Source organism: Molossus molossus, unplaced genomic scaffold (genome assembly GCF_014108415.1).
Source record: "Molossus molossus isolate mMolMol1 unplaced genomic scaffold, mMolMol1.p scaffold_m16_p_26, whole genome shotgun sequence".
Classification (NCBI taxonomy): domain Eukaryota; kingdom Metazoa; phylum Chordata; class Mammalia; order Chiroptera; family Molossidae; genus Molossus; species Molossus molossus.
In genome coordinates, this window is record NW_023425362.1 from 575,248 (window position 1) to 591,026 (window position 15,779).

Sequence of the window (15,779 nt, forward strand, 5' to 3'; positions counted from 1 at the left end):
CAGGAATAAACAGAAAAATCAATGAAACAAACGGCTCTTTGAAAAAACTGGCAACATTGATATGTTTAGCTGCACTGACAAAAAGACAGCTAAAACCAGAAAGCAAAGTGGGAAGGAACATGTTACTGATCATACAGAAATCAAAGACTACAAGAGAACATAATGAACAATCATGGCAATAAATTAGATAACTCATGTGAAATGGGCAAATTCCTAGAAACACACCAATTACCAGACTGACTCAAGAAGAAGTAGAAAGCTAAACAGTTCTGTAACGAGTAAGGATACTGAATTCCTGATCCAAAAGAAAAGCCCGGGACCTGGCAGCTTCTTGGTGAATTCTGACAAATGTTTAAAGGATTCACACCAATCCTCAAACTCTTCGGAGACACAGGGAACACTTCCTGATTTATTCTTTAAGACTGGCACCTCCTTGATACCAAAGAAAACTACAGGCCAATATACCTGATGAACATGGATGTACAAATTCTCAACTGAACACCTGCAAACCAAAGCCAGTCTAATAAAAGGATCAGAGGCGACGACCAAGCAGGGTCTGTCCCGGGGATGCAAGGGCCAGTCCACGGACTGGATGTCTGCGTCCCCCATTCACACACGAAACCTCCGCCTCAGTGTGACTGGGTCAGGAGCCTGGTCTTCGGGAGCAGTCAGGTCATGAGGGTGGGGCCTCGCGATGGGACTCATGTCCATGTAAGGAGAGACACGAAGGTCCACCCTGTCCTATGCTGCCCCGTGAGGACCCAGCAGGAAGACAGCCACCTGTGAGGAAGCGGCCTGGCCATCACCCACTGTGCAGGACCTCCAGCCTCCAGAGCTGACAGTGTCTCCTTTTTGAGGCCCTGTCCATGGCTGTTTACTACAGCGGTTTAAACCGACTAAGACAGGACATGAACCCGGGAGTAAGACCTCGTGGGAATCGCAACTGATGCAAATAGTAAAAACGTTAAAACCAGAACCTGCCAATGGCATGGTGAGAGGCCCACAGGGAGGCCACGCTCTGGGTGGAGGGTGGCGGGCAGGAAGTTCCCCGCTCCAGCCAGAGCTCTAGGTGGTCAGCACGCCCAGGTCCCCCGCCAAGTGCAGGACTGAGGGCATCTGCACGTCTGTTCTCAGTGGCTACAGGCAGACGTCAGTGCACAGCAGGCCTGGGTGACAGCACTGCCCTTCTCCGCCTCAGCCAACTCGGTGGGCCTGGGGGACCTGATGCTCGGTGCCGCTGGCCAGACACAAAAGGACAATTGCTGTGGGATCTCACTTCCAGGAGGCCCGAAGGGGTCAAGGTCACAGGGACAGCAAGCAGGAAGGTAGGTGCCAGCAGGTTATGTGGACTCAGTGTTTACTGGGGACAGAGTTTCAGCTGGGAAGGTGGAAAGTTCCGGACGTGAATGGTGGGGACGGCCGCACCACCATGTGATATACCTCATGTCACTAGAACATACGCTGAGAAATGGTGGAAAGGGCAAAGTTCCCTTATGTACTTACCACCGCATTGCAAACTGAGCCCCCACCGTGGTGTGTGCCCCCGCCACTCACCGGTCAGGTGCATCGTCTCCAGGAGCTTGGCCACCAGCACTGCGTCCTCCTCCCGCTCTGACCGCACGAGCCCCAGCTTCCTGCGCATCTTATGCAGGTAGTGCCTGTGGAACTCGGTGTCGTACTCCGCGGCCAGGATGGCCTCGCCCAGCTCAAGGGGCAGCTCGGGCTCCAGGGCCTCGGCCAGCTTCTGCAGGTTCCACTTGCACACCTCAGGCTGCTTGCTGAACGCGTAGCGGCCTGCGTTGTCGGAGGCATTGCACACGTGGTCGGGGTCGTACCTGCACCGGGGGAGGAGGTGCTGCCGGGCCTGCCAGGGGACTGTGGGCCTGGGGTGCTCAGAGCACCCACGCGGCTGCTGTTCCGCCCTGTCCCCTGGGTCTCGGCCCCATGGGCTTAGCTCAAGGACCCAGCAGCTGTTCTCAACACACCTCTGCCACTCAAGGAGCCCCCAGCCCTGATGGGTCCACCTCGAGAACAGAAAAGCAGAAGCCCTCAGCGCTGTCCCTGGATGCCCTGCCCCTGGCTGGCACTGCACTGCCTTCTGCCTGCACACCACCTGCCCCTTCAGTCCATTCCTACCCTGGGAATGGAGCATCCTTTTTTTTTAAATCCTCACCCGAGGATATTTTTCCACTTATCTTCAGACAGAGTGCGAGGGAGAGAGAGAGAGAAACATTGATGTGAGAGAGACACATAGACTGGTTGCCTCCTGCATGACTCTGACCAGAGCTGGGGATGAACCGCAATCAAGGTATGTGCCCTTGACCGGAATCGAACCTGCGACTCTTCGGTCCATGAGCTGATGCTCTAACCCTGAGCCAAACCAGCCAAAGGGGCATGGAGCACCCTTTTAAATGCTTTTCCTCTGCTCAAAACACTTCAGGGACTCTACTGCTGAGGACACCAGCCAGCACGCGCCTGCAGGCCCCGCCCCGGCCCAGCGCAGTGGGTGTTGCCCACCTGTCCAGGAAGCCGAAGGGCCCGTAGTCGATGGTGAGCCCCACAATGCTCATGTTGTCCGTGTTGAGCACGCCGTGGCAGAAGCCGACACACTGCCACTCAGCCACCAGCCGGGCCGTGCGCCGGGTCACCTGGGCAGGACAGGCCTGGTTGCTCCTCCAGCCCCGCCTCCCCACCCTCCCTCCCTGGAGAGAGCTGTGCCCTCTGAGGGTCCTGTCCAGACAGTCGCCACGTGGCAGATGCTCGAGGATCCTTCAGAGGGTGTTTCAGGTGAGCTGACGTCTGAGGGCGCACACGTCATCACGTGTGTGATCCCCACACACGTCATCTCCCTCTTCCAGATATTTGCTGGTTTGGACTTTTACCGGGAAAATCATGAAACCTGACATCCCTGTGACTCAGGCCCAACGGGAAACAGGAAGTTGCCAAGCGAAGCCTGCTCTGGGCCCAGGCCCGAGCCAGATGCACCCTGCCCTGTGGGCTGCCCAGGAAGGAGGCTCCAGTGGCCTACCCTCCCCGGCCAGGGCCTGGCAGCTGTGAGCGAAGACAGGAAGGGGCCGAGTGCGGCAGCAGGTGGCTTGGGAGGGACCAGGGCAGGATGGCCCTGAACACCTGTTCGGCGGTGCCCGCTTCCCGTGGAAAGAGCCCCGACCCGGCCCCGGCCCCGGCCCCAGCCCCAGGCAGGCGGGCCTAGCGCCCTCTGGACCCACCTCGCGGAAGAAGGCAGCATTTCTCTGCACAGTGTCGCTGGCGTGAGTGGCCTGGATCTCAGGGTAGAACGTGCTGATCACGTAGTCCAACATCTGCATCCGGATGTCGTTCCGCCCCACGCTGGGGCCTGCACGTCCCGTGTGCTCGTCCTCAGACTTGAAGATCTCAAAGGACCCAAACCTGCCGGGAGACCGGGTTTTCAGCAGGTTGACCGTGACCCGCCCCCTGGGAAAAGGGAGGAGGGAAAGTCAGGCCACTGGCCCTGTGGCTGATGGGCCTGTGGGGGGGCCCCATGGCCCAAACAAAGCCACCATCAGACGGCCCGTCTTATAACGCGGCTCCCTTCTGGTCGCGCCCCATGCGGCCCAGGTGTGCGTGGGGAGGCCTGGGACCACCGCAGCTGTCCTCCCCCGCACTGGCTGCCCGAGGCCCACACCCCTCCCTGCTTCGGTGCCTGCGGGGCCAGCTGCTCTTATTTGCTGCTGTCTCTCCATCACCCCATCTCCTCCGGGGGCCACCGGGGCCCGGACAAGCCACCCAGCACGTCTCCGCGGCCGACGGCGAGCGCGCTGCCGCGCAGGAGCCGAACCTGAGGAAGGTGGAGGCGATGCGCAGCACGACGGCGCACGGCTCGTGCTTGGGGTTGCCGTCGTAAAACATGTCGCGCACAACCGTGGACTGCGAGGTGACGCAGGCGCCGGCCCGCGTGGTGGGGACCCCCAGGTGGAACATGGCCTCGCTGCACAGGAACTCCCGGATGCTGGACCGCAGCACCTTGCGGCCGTCAGCCTGTCTGAAATCGGAGGAAGAGGTCACGGGCGGCTCTGGGGGAACGCAGGGCTGAGAAAGCAGGCTGAGGGCAGTTCAGAGATGACCCAGGGCAGCTCTGACACCACAAAGCGACGAGCCGACGCCATACGGGGTCGGGCCGCAGCCCGAGGGCCTGGCCTGAGGCCGGAGGCCAAGGACAGCGAGGGCTCCCGCAGGCCCGACGCAGCCCAGCCTGCTGTCTTGCTCACACACACTCGAGAATCTGCAATTCTGTTATGTATTTATTTTACAAAAAAATGTTTACAGTAATACACACACAGCAGCACCATTTGTAGTGGGGGAAGGATCTCAGACCTCCTGGGACAGCCGTGTACGCTTCCAACTTCTTTACGCTGTTATCATCATCGTCATCAATCATAACAGACTACTTTTCAGGGCAGTTTTAGGCTCACAGCAAAATGAGCGCAAGTGCAGACTTCCCGCACCCGGAGCCCCCCAAACAGCCCCGCCCCCGGGCCAGATGAGACACGGCACACGCAGCGTTTGCATGGGTGAGCGCACGTGGGTCCGGACAAATGCGGGACACACCCGCCATCGCGGTCGTGCAGTCTCCCGGCCCTAACACCCTGTGCCCTGGCCACCCCTGAGCCCCACCCGAGCCTTCCATTGGCTCCACACTTCCACCTTTTCCAGGGGGTCACCGATCTGCGTCACACAGTGGCAGCCTTTCCAGACTGGCTCCTTTCACTCAGTCGTGAGCACTACGGTTCCGTCTTTTCACGACTTCATAGCCTGTTTCCTTTTAGTGCCGGATATTCCACGGCGTGGGCGGACCACGGTTTCTTTATCCATCATCTGTAGAAGGGCACCTTGGTTGCTTCCAAGTTTTGGAAATTATGAATAAAGTTGCCATAAACATCCCTGTGTAGGTTTCTGTGTTGGTACTCTTTTTCATTTCAAGTTCCAATTGTTCATTGTTGATACATAGTAATTGACCTTTGTATAGTAACTTTATATCTTCTAACCTCGGTACAACTGGTACAACTGCTTATCAGCTCATTGTTTGGTCAGTTCTTTGAGATTTTCTACATAATCATCTGCAAACAAAGACAATTTTGTTTCTTCCATCTCAGTCCATATACCTTCAATTTCTTTTCTTGTTGCTCTAACTAGACCTCCCAGCACAAGGCCGTGCCAAAAGCAGTGGTGACGGACGTCTCGCCCTGCTCCTGATCTGAGAGAGCGTGGTGTCTCAGCACCAAGCGTGACGTTAGCTGGAGATGTTCTGGACCACGCTGAGGACATGTCCCTCTACTCCTAGGATTGGATTTTGTCAGATGCCTCCTCTGCCGCTGCCCAGATGATCACGTGACCTTTCTTCTGTGGCCTGTGGTGTGACAGTTCACACACCTGAGTTCTGCTTGTGGACCAGACTCGCAGGCCCGAGCCCACTGGGTCGTGGTGCACAACTGTCCCATAAGCTGTTGGATTGATTCACTTAAATCTGTTGAAGATTTTTACATCTGTATTCATGAGATGTTGGTCTGTAGTTTTTCTTGGTATTCTTTGTCTAGTTTTGATATCAGGCCTTGTGATGAGTTAAGTGTTTCCTCTGCTTCTATCCTCTGAGATGACATAGAATTGGTACAATGTCTCCTAAAGGTAGTCTGCTTTGAAGGTTAACAACTTGGTTCAACTTCTTTAGTAGATGTAGGCCTACTCACATTGTGTTTCATTCTGAGTTTGGGCAAATTGCCTCTTTCAAGTATTTGGTGTTTTGCCTTCGTCATCCAATTAGTGGGCACAGAGGTGTTCATAACGTCCTTTTATGACCTTGTCAGTGTCCATGGGATCTGTAGTGATGTCCCCTTTCATTTCTGATCCTAGAAATCTGTGCTCTTTTCTTTTCTCACTTAAACTGGCTGGAGGATTATTAATTTTATTGATCTTTTCAAAGAATTAGCTTTTGGCCCTGGCTGGTGTGGCTCAGCAGTTAGAGCATCAGCCTGTGGACCAGAGTCACAGGTTCAATTCCGGACAAGAACACGTACCTCAGCTGTGGGTTCGATTCCTGGCACTGGTGGGGTTGTGCAAGAGGCAACCAATGTTTCTTTCTCTCCCCCTCCTACTCTATCCAAAAAAAATAATCAAAGAAAAAATATCCTCGGGTGAGGATTAACGACAAAAAATAATAATAAAATAAAATACTTTTAACTATTAAAAAATAATCTTTTGGTTTAATTGATTTTTCTCCATTTCCTATTTCAATTTCATTGATTTCTGCTCTAATTTTTCTTATTTTTCTTCTGCTTACTTTGGGTTTTATTTGTTCTTCTAGTTCCCTAAGGAGAAAGATGACTGGTTTTAGATCTTATTTACCAACATTTGCATTTGATGCTATTTCTTTCGAATCACTGCTTTTGCTGTGTCCCACAAATTTTAAGTTGCATTTTCATTTTTAGTTCAACATATTTAAAAATTTCTCTTGAGCCCGGCTGGTGTGGCTCAGTGGTTGAGCATCGCCATGCTCCAAGAGGTCAACGGTTCAATTCCCACTCAGGGCACATGCCCAGGTTGTGGGCCCGATCCCCAGTGGGGGGCGTGCAGGAGGCAGCCAATCGATGTTCTCTCTCATCAATGTTTCCATCTCTCTCTCCCTTCCTCTCTCTAAAGTCAATAAAAATATATTTTTTAAAATTTCTCTTTAGATTTCTTCTTTGAGCCATGTCTTAATGTATTTTAATCTCCCAAGTATCTTATTTCACTGTTGTTGGGTGGAGTCTGTAGATGTCCATCCATCCAGGTGATCAGCGGTGCTTGGAGTTGCTACACTTTCACTGAGTTTCTGGCTGCTGGACCTGACCGTTTGTGATAGATGGGTTTTGAAGTCTCAAAATAATATATCGGCCCTGGTCGGTTTTGCTCAGCGGTTAGAGCAATGGCCTGTGGTCCAGAGAGACCTGGGTTTGGTTCCCGCTAAGGGCACGTACCTCAGTTGCAGTTTGTTCTCAGCCCTGGTTGGGTTGTGTGAGAGGCAGCACACCCTTTCAGGTCGATGTTTCTCTCTCTCTCTTCTTCCCACTCTATTTGAGCAAAAAATGTCCTCAGATGATTAAAACAAAACAAAACATATCAAGTCCTTCTATTTCTCCTTGCATGCAGTTCTATTGTTTTTGCCTCATATTATTTTTTAATTGATTTGAGAGAAACATTGACAAGAGAGCAACATCAATTGGCTTCCTCCTGCACACCCCCTTCTGGGGATCAAGCCCACAACCCAGGCATGTGCCGACTGGGAATTTAACCAGCAACCTCTTGACGGATGGGATGATGCTCAATCCAGTGAGCCACATGGCTGGGCTGCCTATGGTGCAGTTGCTAGGTGAAGACCCACGAAGGATTGTCTCCTTGGAACACTGACCCCTTATCTTCATGTAACGCCCCTGCCACCCTGGTAATTCCTTGCTCTGAAGCCTGCTCTCCTGCTTAGTGTTGGCACGGTGCACTTCCTTCCATCCGCTTACTCTGAATCCTGTGTGCCTTTATGTTTAAGATGGGTTTCCCACAGGCAACAGAGTTGGGTCCTATTTTCTAATCTGCTCTGACAATCAATCTCTTGTGTTTTATTTCATTTAGACCACTGGCGTTCAAGGTGAGACGGACATAGTTGCATTAGTTTCCACCACGAGAGAAACATCGATGTGAGAGGCACATCCAGTGGCTGCCACCCACACGACCCCAACTGGGGCCAGGGACAAACTGTGACCGAGGCACGTGCCCTTAGTGGGAACTGAACCTGGGACTCTCTGGTCCGCGGGCCAACGCTCTAATTGCTGAGCCAAACCGGCCAGGGCTGTGACTATTTTCTCTTTGTTGCTTTTCCCCCTATTTTTGTCTCCATTCCTTTTCTGCCGTTTGTGGTCTCAACTGAGCATTTTATGATTCCATTTTCCCTCTTTTCATTGGTTCTCTTCTCTCATATCAATATATATATACTTTTTTCTTTTTTACTTGTTTTAAGTGGTTACCCTAGATTTTGTAATATACATTTACAATTAGCTCAAGTCTCCTTTCAAATAACACTTTACCACTTCATGGGCAATGTGAGTGTCTTAAAATAACAAAATGATCCCAATTCCTCCCTCCCACCCCTTGTATCATTAATTCCATATGTACATAGCACAGGTGAGCACATATATACACATATGCATACAAATACAGCGCCCAAGAGCTTCAACCGGTTCCTCGCACCTACCAGAACTCCGGGAAATAAAATTCACAAGTGTGGGGCCCCCTGGAGTCTTTTAAAAATTTTATTTGTTAATCCTCACAGGAGAACATTTTCCCATTGATTTTTAGATAGAGTAAAGGGAAGGAGGGAGGGGGAGAGAGAAACATCGATGTCAGAGAGACATCAACTGGCTGCCTCCTGCATGACCCTGACTCAGCTGGGGATTGAACCTGCAACCCTTTGGTCCAGGGACCGGTGCTCTAACCTCTGACCAACACCAGCCTGGCCCCCTGGAGTTTTTAATGAGCTGTCTACACTGAGCCTTCATCACTTACAGAGGTTCCTGCCCTCGTAAGCTATGCTTTTCTCCAATCTAGGGGTGGAGCTGTGCCTTGTGACCTCTTTTCTCTTATGGAGCTAAGAATTGTTAATTTTTCAGCTTTTTACTTGTTAGAACAGACTGGCCATTTCCAGGCTGGCCCGTATGAGCCATGACCTCAGCCCCTCCTTGTAAGATCAAAGGGCTGAACACTCTGACCTCCAAGAGCCCCCATCCAGCAAGTGAACACACCAACAAAGTGAGTTGGAATCTTTGCACCTGGGAATCAGGTCTGGCCCAGGACACCCCCAGGCAGGAAGACCCCTGTAATGACTTGGAGATTTCCCTAAGAAAAGGACACATATATGTGGGAAGACGAAGAGCTCAACTTCATCTCACCTGGCAGGACACAGAGGCTGAGCGAAGGCACCTGGGGTGTGCCTGCTCCCCTGCTGGGAGGGGGCCAGACCAGGGCCCAGCATGAGGTTGGGGTGCTGGGGCCCAGGCCTGTGGAGCGGGGCCAAGGGAGGCAGGGGCAAAAAAATGTCAGGCCCAGAACAGCACTCAGGGCCCTGGAGGCCTCCTGCCTCCCCCACGTGTGGCTCATCCCAGGTACGAGTGACACCCTAAGGCTCTCTGCAGGGTGGCTGTGCCTATCCCTGGTCGGCATGACCCCCTAGTCCACAGCTACATTCCACTCACCTTCTGGTCTGTGCAAAGAAGTGTGCCAGGGCAATGCATCCTCAAATGTCACTCCACCCCTCCCTGACCTGGGAATTACCACTGAGCCCAGCTAGATCTCATGTTGTCCCCAAGGAACTAGTACAGCCCACATTCCTCTCAAATCTGGCACAAATAATCTTCAAAAAACGACTGTCTTCTTGCCCAAAGCAGATGCCAGAACTGAGTGACACAGCAGGGTGACAAGCCTCAGAGGACACCCTGCACCAAAGCCGACTGGACACGTGACAAGTCTCTTCTCCTGCGTGCCCATGTCTGTGCTCAGCTCAGCTACTGGGATGGCCCCAGCCGAGGACGAACTCACCTGCCAGGAGAGGCCTGTCTAGAAATCCTGACCCTCACAGCAGGCAGGAGGCAGAAGCACGGGCTACCTGGCCACCCCCAAAACCCACACCCAGTGACTCCCGCAGCAGCTGGCTTTACACCATCCACAGACACTTTGGACTTCAGTCTCAAGTGTTATTGAGGCTGGGGGTCCCAGGACACATGGAGGTGGTGGGTGCAAACCTCAGTGAAGGTCAAATGACCCCTTTCTTTTAAAGGAATCACTTTTCTAGTGTTTCAGGTCTGGAAACACTGACTAAACCTCAAGTGTGATTCCTCTCACACAAAGGTTTGTCTTCATACCTGGGAAAAAATAAGTTATCACTAAGTACACAGTTCACAGAAGCACACAGAGGGACAGGCCCATGGTGAGAAGCACCTACATGTCCTTCCAAGAGCAAACACTTTTGTCAGCCACTGGTGCACACAGCTCAGAGCCGTATGGTCAAGGCAGGTGGTGGGGGTGCAGAGCTCAACACAGGAAACTTCAGAGACCTGGTTTGGAGATGGAGGGATGAGGAGGAACCAGCTATTCGGAGGATCTGGGAGAAAGCTGCCGGAGGATCTGGGAGAAAGCTGCCCGGGGTGGCGGGTGGGGGAGGGGCGGAGTGACCCGTTGGGCACCTGGAGGGAGGGAGAGCAGAGTGGCCAGGAGAGACATGCCCTCAGTTTTCCTTTGAACACAGAATGCCAGCTTAAGTATGATTTCCTTAGCCACTCAACAAGCACTTCATGAACACGAACTAAACACATGAACTGTTTCGTGGAGAAGAAACAGACTGTCAGCACTGTCTGTACTAAAGGAGCAAGACAGCTGTGGGAAGAGCGCCCAGCACGGTCAGGCCAGGCCGGGATCTGACGCTGCCCACCTGGCTGCGGGGTGGGCACAGCGGCGGCTGGAACGCTGTCCCCTGGGGCGGACCTGCGGCATCTCGGCCGGGACAAGGGCCCAGCGGGCCGAGTGAGTGCACTGGTGGGCACTCAGCACGTGGGGGAGGCAGGCCGCCCAACTGGCATCGAGAGGAAGCCTGTGCTGAGTTTGCCTGTCCCACGGCTCCCGGCTCCCGGCACAAAGTCCTCGGTTTGTGAGAACAGAGCACGGGCAGCGGCCAGCGCTGTGGGGCAGCGCCCCGCCCAGCGGAGAGGCCGGAGGGGGCAGGGGCGCGGGCAAGCGGCAGGCCGGGTTCCAGCACCTCCTCCCCGGCCGCGGGGCCTCCCCACAGGCTGTTTCCTTCTCCAGGACGCTGCTCCCCACAGGTCCTCCGTCCCTGGCTCGACCTGTCCGGAGCGACACCTCGCCCCTAAAGGGGGAAAGCAAGCCCCGCGGGCCGAGCCCGCCCCCCGCGCACTCCTGCAGGGGCGCCCACCTGGAGAAGGGCGTGGGGCCGGTGCCCTTGAGCTGCAGCTCCCAGCGCTCGCCGGCCGCCGTGCACACCTCGCCCAGGTACATGGCGGCGCCGTCGCCCAGCTGCCCGGCGAACTGGCCGAACTGGTGGCCGCAGTAGCAGTGCGCGGCGGGCTCGGCGCCCGGCAGCAGCGCGTTGCCGCTGAAGAAGAGCGCGGCCTCGGCCTCGCGCTCCTCGCGGGCGGCGGCGGCGGCGGGCGGCGCGCCCAGGCCCAGCAGCGCCAGCGCGGGCTCCGACAGCGCCACGAGGCGCGGCTGCCGCAGGGGCGCGGGCCGCACGCGGCTGAAGCAGGCCCCGGGCACCAGCCGCGGTGCGGCCGCGGCGCCCTCGGGGTCCGGCGGCGGCGTCTCCACGGGCAGCGCGCGCAGGGCGCGGTTGTCGAAGCGCAGGCCCGCTAACCAGCGGGGCGCCGGCTCCATGGCGGCGGCCGAGGCGGAGCCGAGCGCGGGCGGCGGGCGGCAACCGAGCAGCGGCGACAGCACGCGGGCGGCCGGGCGCGAGGTCCCGAGCACGGCTTTGAGCGAGGCCATCCGCGCGCCGCGGCAGCGGAAACCCCTCCGCCCCGACAGGAAGTCCCGCCCCGCGCGCCTCGCCGCCCAGTCTCCGGAGAGGCGGTGTCCGCCGCTGCGCCTGCGCGGGCCGCGCCCGCCGAAGTCCGACTCTGATTGGGTGTGTCGTCCGTCTGTCCCCTCCTGCGCTTCGGCTCCGCGGGCTCCCGCCCGGCGCGCAGGGCAACGGCGAGGCTCTGCAGCGGGCAGGGGGCGGCACCGTACAGCCGGCAGGTGCTTGGCGGTCCCACCCGGGGACCCCTGCCAATGCAGCCAGAGCCCCGAGGGCTGACGCTGGGGTCCGGCTCCAGGTGCCCTCTGCGGCGCGGAGCCCTGGGCCGGAAGGACGGCGTTTCCCCGGATCCGACCTTGGGGCGGCGGGGCAGGTCTGAGCCGGGAAGAGCCCCAGGGCGAAGCCTTCGCTCGCGCTCCCCCTCTGCCGTGAGCGCGGGGCTCCGTGCCCGCCTGCGCATGCCCAGGTCGCCGCGCGCCCCCGCGCGCCCCCGCGCAGCGCTTCTCTGCGGAACGAGCGCACCCCCGTTTCTGTTGCTGGTGCAGCGGGAGAGCAGCGCCTGGCCCAGAGAACCCCTCATAGGTTCCCGGGGGTAGGGTGGGCGCGGGCAGGCTGGCCAGCCTGGCCTTGAAGGGCTCGCCCCAGGTACCAGTTGGGCTCAGGTTGCAGAATCAGTCAGGGTTTGGGTTCAGAGGAGCCCCAGGGAGCCGACCTCCCTTATGTGTGCTCATGGAGCCCACCTGGTCCTTGGAGGGGTTTCCCAGTATCTCCCCACCCTCAAAGTAAAACCTGAGACAGGGGCTGGGCCAGAGACCCCTTGGCAAACTCACAAAGTCCCTCCTGGCTGAATTCTACACTTAACTTCAAGGAGTCACTTTCTGGGGCCCCATGTGGGCTTCCGTGACTTCTGTGAACCAGCTCTGTCCCTGCTGCTGTGTGACCTCTGGGAACCCCTTAACATTTCAGGGTCCTCCTCCATGACACAATGATACTACCTTCTGTGTGGGATGGGGGAACCACCCATAGGAGGGGGACAATGTCGTGAGGTCCCTGTAGGTGTTTGGCACCCCAGAACCCCTGCAGCCTGACAGCTTCCAGAGTGCTCCGTTTCCAGCCTCCTTCCTAACGGCCAGACCTGGCCTGGGCCTGGGGTCACTCGTCCCCTGTGTCCCAGGCCCTGGCCCTCTTGGCATCTCTCCTCACCCCACTGTCTTATCCATACTCTGACTCTGGGGGACTGGCTCTGTGCCCCACTGGCCACCTCTACTGAGCTCACAGCTGGAGGGCACACCTGGTGGGGGCCAAGGGTTCCAGCAGGTCAGCATAGGCCTCCCAGCCTGACGTTACCTCTGGACTACCTGTTGGGCTGCACGGCCTCCTGGACTTCCCCAGGCTGGTCCCTCACAGCAGGTACTACTGACAGCACAGGGTCCATCCAGGCTGGGGGGGTAGGGGTGTGACGGCCCCTCCTGTCCTCACCCACAGGACAGGGTCGTGGCCGACGACGGGGCTTGGCCTAGGCCTTGCGGGACCATGGCACACCATGGCACAGGACCGGCCTGTGGTTCCCGAATCCCAGGGCAGAGCTGAGGCGGCCCCCACGGCCTATTGAGGTCAGCCTGGCTGCAGTCATTGTACCATCAGGCAGCTGGCAGCCACCTGCCCACCCCCAGCCGCTGCCCGGTGTTCCTGATGGGGAGCAAAACTGTGGGCTCCGGGACAAGAACCTGAGGTGCCCGGCAACACCCCTGTACCCAAGGGCAGCACCACCCTCCTGCCCTCCCACGTCTCCCAAGCCCTGTTTGTACTCCTGCCGCATCTCTCAAAGTCCAGAGGCTTCTCCCTGCCCCCCTCTCAACTCTGAACCCCTGTCCAGCCACCACCTGTGTGCAGGTCACAGAGAAGCTGGTAGCACAGGCTGTCAGGACAGCTGTGCCCGAACGGACCATGCGGGCCTGGCCCTCCTGTCGGAGAAGGATGCCCGCCCCCCTAAGCACTTTCTACTTAATTTGAAAAAGTGAAACCTTGTTTTTCTGCTTCTCAATGTAACACAGATTTGCATTATAACAAATTCAAATGCTCAGAAACCGTGGACGTTCACGACACTGCCCACAATTTGATGTGTTACTTTACACCCGCTTTGTGGGTTCCTTTGTTCACGTAACATTGTATCCTGGGCACTTTCCTCTTCATTCTGGTGAAGGCGGGTGTTTAGGTTTCTCCCAGCCTCTCCTGATGGTGCACAACGCTCAGCGAATGTCTGCACCCGGGTGTGAGGTCTGAGCGTGGACTCCAGAGGGGAGCTGCTGGGCCCAGCTGGACCCTGCCAACCTTGGACAGTGACCTCTCTTGCTTTTACAAGTGATGCATGCACAGTAGCCCTTGCTCTCCATGTGATATATGTGCTTTTGCAAGTGATGCATGCACAGTAGCCCTTGCTCTCCATGTGATACATGTGCTTTTACAAGTGATGCATGCACAGTAGCCCTTGCTCTCCAGATGATACATGTGCTTTTACAAGTGATGCATGCACAGTAGCCCTTGCTCTCCATGTGATATATGTGCTTTTACAAGTGATGCATGCACAGTAGCCCTTGCTCTCCATGTGATATATGTGCTTTTACAAGTGATGCATGCACAGTAGCCCTTGCTCTCCATGTGATATATGTGCTTTTGCAAGTGATGCATGCACAGTAGCCCTTGCTCTCCAGGTGATACATGTGCTTTTACAAGTGATGCATGCACAGTAGCCCTTGCTCTCCATGTGATACATGTGCTTTTACAAGTGATGCATGCACAGTAGCCCTTGCTCTCCAGGTGATACATGTGCTTTTACAAGTGATGCATGCACAGTAGCCCTTGCTCTCCATGCCGCAGGCTGCTCACCTGGAAGGGGCACCAGCTCCTGGCTAGGTGGTATGGACACCTCAGGGAGCCTGTGGTTTGCCCAGACCTGAGGACAGTTCTTTCCTGTGGGAGATAAGGGCCGGGAGGGGCCGGGATTACGGAAGGGGCAGTGTTCTCTGTGTGACAACCAGAGCCCTCACCGGCCCCCGGCGACAGTCCGGCAGATGATACAATCTTGCTCCTGGCAGACAGGTAGCCACCATCCCCTCAGCTCGGGACCCGTGTCAGGCACCTACTCTTGGAAATGGCTGACCCTGAGGATCCATACGTTTGCTGGCTCCCAGCCCTCGGCCAGACTCTGTTCCTCCCACTGTCCCTAGATACCACCTCCCCAGTGTGTCCAGTGTGCACCTCCCCTGCTGCCCTTGGAGGGTTGGCCTTGGCTCACTGCCTTCCTCCTCCTGGCCTGGCAGTGGTCTGGGTGCTGTCCCAGCCAGCCAGCCCCTCCTAACACTGGACTAGAACGTGGTCTCGTCCGCTCTTCCCCCAGGCAGGTCCTCCTGGGAAAGGAGAGGCCTGCAGGGGGCAGATCCATGGGTGATGATGGGTCAGAGGCTACCCAGCAGCATCCACTCTGCCCACCCGACCTCGGGGTTCCAGCTGCACAGTTGGACCTGCAGAGAGAAGACCCTGGCTTGGGCGCTTGGAGACCCCCACCTACCTAGGGCTAGAGACCCATTGGCCCGTGGCAGCCTTCTGTGTTGCAACAGGGAGCTGCCCCAGGGCAGGGGCAGAGGAGAGCAGCAAGGCCCAGCCCAGGAGGGGCAGCCATGCTTCCTGGGGGGCAGAAATCATGGAGGAAGAGCCCACCCCACCAGCCAAGCTGTGTCCCCAGCTGGCTCCGTGCCTGCCCAAGGACAGCCCCAGCCACCCTTGATGCTGCCTGTGGTCTTTCCATTGTCCAGGACGCTGGGCTCACCTGCCTCCTCCCCCCAGGTGCCAGGGCAGAGGTGCTGAGCAGGGCAGGGCAGGGCGGTGCAGCCAAGGGTGTGGGCCAGGGGGACTGTCCGAGCACTTACCCTTGGCTGGTGTCCTTGCTGGCCTGGGGTCCACGCTTGGGAGGGGCTGGTGCTGGGGGCCCAGGACCTGTATCCCCTGAGGTGATGGCAGTAAGCCCCCCAGGACCCGAGGCAGGGCTGCCAGCATCCTGCCACCCACCCAGCTCCGCTGCCCCTCCCCACTGTGGCCCAGGGGGGCATCCCTCCCTGGTTACTCGAATCCCATTTTCACACATATAATAAAACAGAAGCTTCAAAAATTAGCTTTTATTTCCGTTTCTAAGGAACATGAA

The 15,779-nt window shown here is 56.7% G+C and overlaps 1 protein-coding gene across 1 annotated transcript in view; it reads right to left on the minus strand.

Annotated features, from left to right (window-relative positions):
* SELENOO (selenoprotein O) overlaps nucleotides 1-11,550 on the minus strand; it is a 14,750-nt gene extending 3,200 nt beyond the window's left edge. The window contains exons 1-5 of the mRNA XM_036278271.1: nucleotides 10,982-11,550; nucleotides 3,818-4,021; nucleotides 3,228-3,408; nucleotides 2,518-2,648; nucleotides 1,555-1,835 (exon numbers count right to left, since the gene is read on the minus strand). Of these exons, the coding sequence (XP_036134164.1) occupies nucleotides 1,555-1,835; nucleotides 2,518-2,648; nucleotides 3,228-3,408; nucleotides 3,818-4,021; nucleotides 10,982-11,550 (1,366 nt within the window). The remainder of the gene's footprint in view (nucleotides 1-1,554; nucleotides 1,836-2,517; nucleotides 2,649-3,227; nucleotides 3,409-3,817; nucleotides 4,022-10,981) is intronic.
* Nucleotides 11,551-15,779: the final 4,229 nt, after the last annotated feature.